This window comes from Theobroma umbraticum, unplaced genomic scaffold, assembly GCF_002168275.2.
Source record: "Theobroma umbraticum cultivar Fairchild unplaced genomic scaffold, ASM216827v3 scaffold_51.0, whole genome shotgun sequence".
NCBI lineage: Eukaryota > Viridiplantae > Streptophyta > Magnoliopsida > Malvales > Malvaceae > Theobroma > Theobroma umbraticum.
In genome coordinates, this window is record NW_018397260.1 from 3484816 (window position 1) to 3492079 (window position 7264).

A 7264-nucleotide genomic window follows, 5' to 3' on the forward strand; every position below is an offset into this window, starting at 1 on the left:
AGAAGGGAGGGAAAGAGATAATTTCAAGTGTAATACACATATTTGTATCCTACTATTGGATTCCTTTTAGCTTGATCATGCAAGTGAAAAATTTGAATAGACAGTGAGTAAAACTTTAGAATGGATACGCTTATATAGAATTGACTCCGTGTAATGTAGGACTCACACACTGCAGCTTTGCTATTTTCTATTCTCTTAGAAGCAACTTATTTGGTATATATGTCCGTGTGACACTTTTAACTTTTCCATCTTTCCTCAAATTCTCTCTCTCTCTCTCTCTGGATCTATATATATATATATATATATATATATATATGCACACACACATACACACACACACACATGTATGTATATGTATGTATGTATGTATAAATTTCTTGTCTTTAATGTCTTCCTTGTGCGCTTTGTGTACCTGAGTTGCTCTTGGGTTGTAATTATCACTTTTGCTAGGAAAAGCATTAACGGGTCTGAATTTGGGTGAAAATGTTTGAATAGGCAGAAATATCTAGACTGATGCTAAGGAATGCATTGTGTATATTGCCATTGCCTATTTAATCATTTGAAGGATGATTTCTCCCCGCAAGGGGTTTTGCATAGACCTAACGCATCCACCCTTATGAAAGTTGCATGGTTGTCCTGCTATTTGGTTGAGTTCATTATTGCCTCATTATTACTTGAGCCCAGCCACTTATTAACATTCCTGATGCATGGTGGATCCTTAACTTATCAGGACTTCAATGAAAATGTTTGTTGAGTTCATTGACATTCTCTACATGTCTATTGCAGGCAAGCTAAGGATGCTTTGAAGGTCCTCAAGAAGCGCCTGGCCAGTAAAAATCCAAAAATACAGCTGCTATCACTTTTTGTGAGTTACATTTTTCTCCCCTTGTTCAGATATCATAATTAGAGCTCTTTTAAATTTTTATTTGAAGTCAATTGCGTAAAAATATCTATATCTAGGTTGTCTTAATTTTCTTTAATCATGTGGTCTCTAGTGAATATGAACTTGGTACCATCCTGCCTTTGCTTAGTGGTGCATGATGATAAAAAAGTAATTTGATACATTATATCTGCTATATATTGGTCTAGGTATTGGATTCTCTCAGCAAAAATTGCGGTGAGCATGTTTTTCAGCAGATTGTGGAGCGCGATATCTTGCATGAAATGGTTAAAATAGTAAAGAAGAAGGTGCCTTATCTTTACCTGGCCTGTGATACCTGACATTTCTTTTTATTTTTCTCCCTTTCTGGTACTTACTACTGGTATGCTTCTTCTGGTTTAACTGTGCAGCCTGACTTGAATGTCAGGGAAAAGATACTTATTTTGATAGACACATGGCAAGAAGCCTTTGGAGGATCTAGGGGAAGGTATCCTCAATATTTTGCAGCATATAATGAATTACGGGTAAATGTTCTATTGTACCTTTATGTGCCCCTGCTTTCTTTTGTTGGTTCTTCTTAAGCATCTATTATTGCAAACAAAAATATTTTCGAGCTTGTTCTTTTTGTGCCTGAATATATCTGGTTCAATGTTTTCTGCACTTCAATGCATGTAATACATAACTTAAATTTCTACCTTATGTTTTGACCATAGAGAAAACAGATTTTATTGTTTGGTTAAAACTATGCAGTAGAAAACTGGAGTGTGATAGTTTTCTCCTTCCCCTTTCATATTCTCTAATTTATCTTTTCTTGAAACGTGAACTGGATAAGAGTCTTAATAGCCCAACAGGGATGGATGTAGGATTTCATATCAGTGGGAGCAAAATTATCTAAATGACTGTTTACTTTAGTCAAATCATTAAACATTGCCTTAGGTTTAGTTTAAGTAATAAAAGTGAAATGAAGCCTTGATAAATATCTTAAATTTCACACAGCCCTTTCTTTTGTGAAGAAAAGAAAGTTCATCATAAAAAGTTTTTAAATTACTAGCTATATGGAGGTTTTGTTTCATTTGCGAAAAACATTGAATATCAAGTTGAAAACAATGTGTGTATATACAATATTTTCATAAATGACATGCATATTTCCTTACTAATGTCATGAAAAGTGATATATATAGTTTTACATGAAATAAATGTTAGAATTTTTCATTATAATTTTTTTCCTTTGGATTTCTTATACAATAATGATAGTCTAAGTTAAATTGATGGTTAACTCAAGAAGATTCATAGGCTTGAAATTTTAGATTTTGATAAATTTCAGAGGGGCAAAAGTATTATTTCATTAAAAGTTTCAATATTTTCTTTTTTTTTTTTTTTTTTTGGGGGGGGTGGGGGGTGATTATTTCTATTAAAGTTTTAAATTATCTGTATAATTTCGTAAATTTTTAAAAGTTCAGTGGGGCAATTGCCTACACAAAACTATGTGTAGATTTGTCTGTGTAGCCCAAGGTTTTGGTGACTGAAAGAACTGTAATTATTTAATTTATAACAATATATCTTTTGATTTAGAGTTATTTGTATCTGTGGTTGAGAATGCATTTTAATTATTAAATCATTGCCGATGAAATCCCATTCTCCACAGCAAAAGGAAAAGGAAAAAAGGGCTAGCAAAGGCATTCAGATAGTTTTTGTCCAAATTTAGCTTTAGACCCTTATTGTCATGATTTCCAGAAAATATTAATTCCAATATCATGAGGCTATGCTTAACTTTTCTATTTATATCTTTCAATATAGTCTCTTTTGACTTAATTTGGTAGTTTCTGGAGAAAGAGTTTAGGTTCATTGGTTATGTTTGTATAATCCTGCTGCAGTTTCTTTGTTTTTTATTGACCTGTAAATTTCATCCATTAGTTTGATGTATTAACTGACAGCATCCTATTTGCTGTTCAATATTTATTCTTTTTTGTTGGTTTGTGTTGTGTTGTTATGGAATAAAATATCAAAAAAATTGGATAACTTTATCTACACCCACAGACACAAACTCATCCTACTCTTGTAACTTCGTGATTCTTCCCTCCTGAACTCTTTGGTTAATTACCTTATATTTTGTCTTTATTTATTTTTCTTCTGAGGTTTCTCAGAGCAATTTTGGTGTTGTAAAATTTGTATATTGACTTCTTACACCTGTCAATGCTAAGAATCATTGGCTTGTTGTTTATGCTGTTTGGAAAGACAAAATTTCTGTATAGTGTTATATCCATCATATCTATCTATAACAGTTTCTTGATGTTAACTACTCTTTTTTTTTATTCTTTTTCATTATTTTTTCAGGCTGCTGGAGTTGAATTTCCTCCTCGAGAAGAGAATAGTGTTCCATTATTTACTCCACCTCAGACCCATCCAGTTACTCACCACCCTGCTTCAGCATATGAAGATGCTGCTATTGAGGCCTCTCTACAGTCTGATGCTTCTGGTCTTAGGTACTTTATGTGCTAAAACCGTTATATTCTGGTTGCAGTTTATGTGGTTGTTTTTGACACAAATCCTGTTTGCCAGGACAAAGATTTTGAAACCATTGCATCATGGAAATTATTTTTGAATATGTGCTTTCTTAGTTCTGTTTTCATTTTTTTTTGTTTTGGCCAAAGCTTCGTAGTTCAATATGAAATAGATTGAAAGAAAGGAAGATTTGTTTTGGTATCTGCAAAATTACAACTCCTTTGCTAGGATCAATCTCTCTTCTCTCACTTGTCATGTTTTATTTTTTGTTTAGATATAAATTGTAAATCATTTGTGAATAGTTTATATATTTATATATTCAATCATGTGTAAGCTAAACTATATACCTTTATAATATCTAACAATTTTTATTCTGTGTCCCTTTGGAAATATCTTTTTATATAAATATTGAATAATGTAAAAATGAATATTCAAATTTATTTCTTTTATAAATCTAAAACTGATTCTGGACTTTTTGTGAAAACCTTTCTTTTAACATCATCCTTTATTTTTATCTTCATAGTGAAGCAAATTAGGTAAATAATTCTGGATAATTGGAAGTTAGAAAAAATTTTCTGGATTTTAACTCACTGAAATGATAAAAAGATCACTCAGGCTTGACCTTTGTTAGATTGTTGTAGTCAACTTAGAAATTTTGTCATCATTACCTTTGGTTCAAAGATATTGTTTCTAACTTTGGGACATCAAGTTTAAGCTTTCCTATTCTCTTTATACTAATTAAACCAGAATAAACCACTGCACAGTTGCTGCATCTCTTTTTCCATCTTCATGCAACATCTGTGCTGCTGACCCATGAACTTCCTGCATACCCCTGCATTATTTCTGTTATCATAGCCTCTACAGAGATTGAACTTTGTCTATTTCAGCTTGCCAGAGATTCAAAATGCTCGTGGATTAGCAGATGTATTAATGGAAATGCTTAGTGCTTTGGATCCCAAGACCCCTGAGGTAAAAAATTTGTCCTGCAATTGGATTATTATGCTTGTAACATGGTCTATGCTGTTCTAATTTTTCTGATTATCTGCTTGCTGATAAATGTTGATTACTTATTCCTATATTGAGTACTAGCGAAGTTTATTGTTCTGAGCATTAATCTATATTTATGGGATTGGCTCCATGCCCTTCATCACTCCTCTCTTCCTTTGTCACTCATCCGTTCTGAATGTAAATCTTGTTTTTCTTTCCCTTCGACAGCCTCTTAAATGGATTCTCTTTGTTGAGAATATTACAAAACTTATTAGATAATCTCATTAATTTATATTTTCTGATCTCTTTATGAATTGCATGTATGTGTCTGGGTGTAGAAAAAATGTAAGTTGCACTTTATATTAAGATTTTTATTGTCTGGGCTTCTTGACTTAATCTGCTGCGAGAAATGTAATAAATTAATGATCATAGTACATGCCAGGTGATTAAATTAATAAATATTGTTAGCCTGATGCAAGTCTAATGATTAGTCCTTACTGTTTGTGATCATGGCAGGCTGTGAAGCAAGAAGTGATTGTAGACCTTGTTGATCAATGCCGTTCTTACCAAAAACGTGTCATGCTTCTTGTGAATGATACTACGTGAGAATCTGTTTGTATCTTCGGCTGCTTTCCCTGCTGTTGGATAGAGTATTGCTGATGATGGATTTTGCTTTTTCAGGGACGAGGAACTTTTATGTCAGGGGTTGGCACTAAATGATAACTTGCAGCGTGTTCTTTGTCGGCATGATGACATTGTGAAAGGAAACACTGTCACCACAGGAGCAGTGGTAGAAACTCCTGTTGTGCCAGTTGTTAATATTAACCATGAGGATGATGAATCAGAAGATGAATTTGCTCAGCTGGCTCACAGGTGACTTTCTCATGTTTTTCTTTCTCACTCCCCTCCCTTTTTCTTTTCAAACAATTTTTCTGCTAGTTTAATAGAAATATTGGCAATGTACTAGATTAGCCTCTGCATTTTGACACCATGAAAAACTCAAACAAAGAAACTTCTACCTGTACTAGTTCATCTACTTAGAACGTGGATATGGTCTATGGACACTTTACCATTTTTTGTTGCTGTGTTGCATTCCCTGGTCTCCATTGTGTTCTTTGTTTTGATTGGATTACTGAAACTTAAGGGAAGTAATAGCAGGAATCTATGGATGAAAATGCAGTGGTCTTGTCTTTGTTTATTCTGTATAATGCATCTGGTTTTTAACACACAAAGAGTGCTTTGAGTGTAGGTTCTTAAGATTTGAGTAACCAGTGGCAAGGCTCCTTATTCTTTTTCTTATATTGTTTGTTGCTTTTAATCTAATTTAACGAATCCCCATACTCACTTAATACAGATCATCTAGGGATAATGCTCAAGGACAGGGCAGGAGAGCACCTAACAACGAGCCTGGGCGAGTTGGTCCACTTCTTCCTCCTCCACCATTGTCAAAAAGGCCAGTTGCCACAAATGCAAGCATGGTTGATTATCTTAGTGGTGATGCCTACAAATCTGAGGATCCCCCTGAAACAAGTGAACCTACGCCTTACTCTGTTCCAACTCATACGTACGCAAACTCCTCCCCACAGTTGATTTCAACTTTAGCTCCATCGTCACCTCCTTCCCGTTCACTTGACTCTGGATCCTTGCCTGTGTTCAGTGGACAGCCTATTTATGACAAACCAGGTTCCCTGAGCAAATCTGCTGATGCTGAGCAGCTTCCACCAGCTCCCTGGGACAGTCCTACAGTAAACCTACCGCCACCACCATCTAAGTATAATCAGAGACAGCAATTCTTTGAGCAACAGCACAGTTATACTGGTGGTGCTTCTCATTCCAACAATGGATCTGGTTCCTCTCATGATAGCTTGGTTGGACAAACTCAAAATCTCTCTCTTAATTCGTCGACCCCAAGCAAACAAGTAAAACCAGAAGATGCTCTATTCAAAGACCTCGTTGATTTTGCAAAAGCCAAGTCGTCTTCATCATCCAAACCCAATAGGTCATTTTGATAATCTCGAGTAGTCAGCATGGTTTTGAGTGGTACAGGTTGTGAACAGTTATTAGGTTATCAGTTTTTTGTATTAGATTATGAGGTTTCATGTTATTAAATAAACGTGGGCTTTAAACATTGCTTATGGTTTGTCTGTGCTGTTTATTGGTTTAATTTTGAGACAAACTGCTCATTGGATATATTCATATATTTTACATATTTAAATACTGGGAGTATTATTTTTTGAGTTCGATCTTTTACCCACTCGATTCAATTTCGACAGTTAGGTTTACACAAAGCGTCTCGAAAACTCCATTGCCACTCTACGTTCCAGGAAAAAACAATTTCTTTCTATTATTATAATTAAATTCAGTTGTTACTCTAATAGATCATGCATAAAGTATTAATTTGTATTTGTCCTTTATTTTTCATTCTTACCAAATAATGAAATAAATAAATAAAAATAGGGGAAAAAATTTAAAAAACAAAAACAATTCATGAACTAAGAAAAATACTTAATAATAATAAAACTAAGCCGATGCATATTTTTAGACATTACTTTATTTCACATTTAGTACAAGGTGGTAGCCACGAGATAATGGAAATGAAAATTAAATATCAATCAATCAAAATTTATTAATGAAGTTTTTAGGAAGCAAATTGTTTATATATAAAGTAAAAAAATTTTAAATTAGTAAATGACTTTTACTTCATTTGTTTTTGCCTTCTTATATATATATGAATGATTTTCTTAAAAGAATATTTTTATGATATTAAAAATCAAAATTAGATATATATCACGAATTCACAATGCAAAAATATAACCTCAAATAATTTAATTAAGATTGATAATCTAGCTTGCTTTTGGATTTAATAATCAACTTGAACCCTAAATGACCTGACAT

The 7264-nt window shown here is 33.4% G+C and overlaps 1 protein-coding gene across 6 annotated transcripts in view; it reads left to right on the forward strand.

The window, feature by feature from the left end:
* Nucleotides 1–6606, forward strand: part of LOC110416810 (TOM1-like protein 3) — a 9528-nt gene extending 2922 nt beyond the window's left edge. For 5 of the 6 annotated variants that reach the window (XM_021428911.2, XM_021428909.2, XM_021428910.2 and 2 more), the window contains exons 3-10: nt 787–865; nt 1090–1188; nt 1291–1404; nt 3215–3363; nt 4270–4351; nt 4886–4971; nt 5051–5242; nt 5724–6606. In XM_021428911.2, coding sequence (XP_021284586.1) covers nt 787–865; nt 1090–1188; nt 1291–1404; nt 3215–3363; nt 4270–4351; nt 4886–4971; nt 5051–5242; nt 5724–6378 — 1456 coding nt within the window. In that variant the 3' untranslated portion in view covers nt 6379–6606. The remainder of the gene's footprint in view (nt 1–786; nt 866–1089; nt 1189–1290; nt 1405–3214; nt 3364–4269; nt 4352–4885; nt 4972–5050; nt 5243–5723) is intronic. The other variant, XM_021428912.2, reaches the window with a different exon arrangement.
* Nucleotides 6607–7264: the final 658 nt, after the last annotated feature.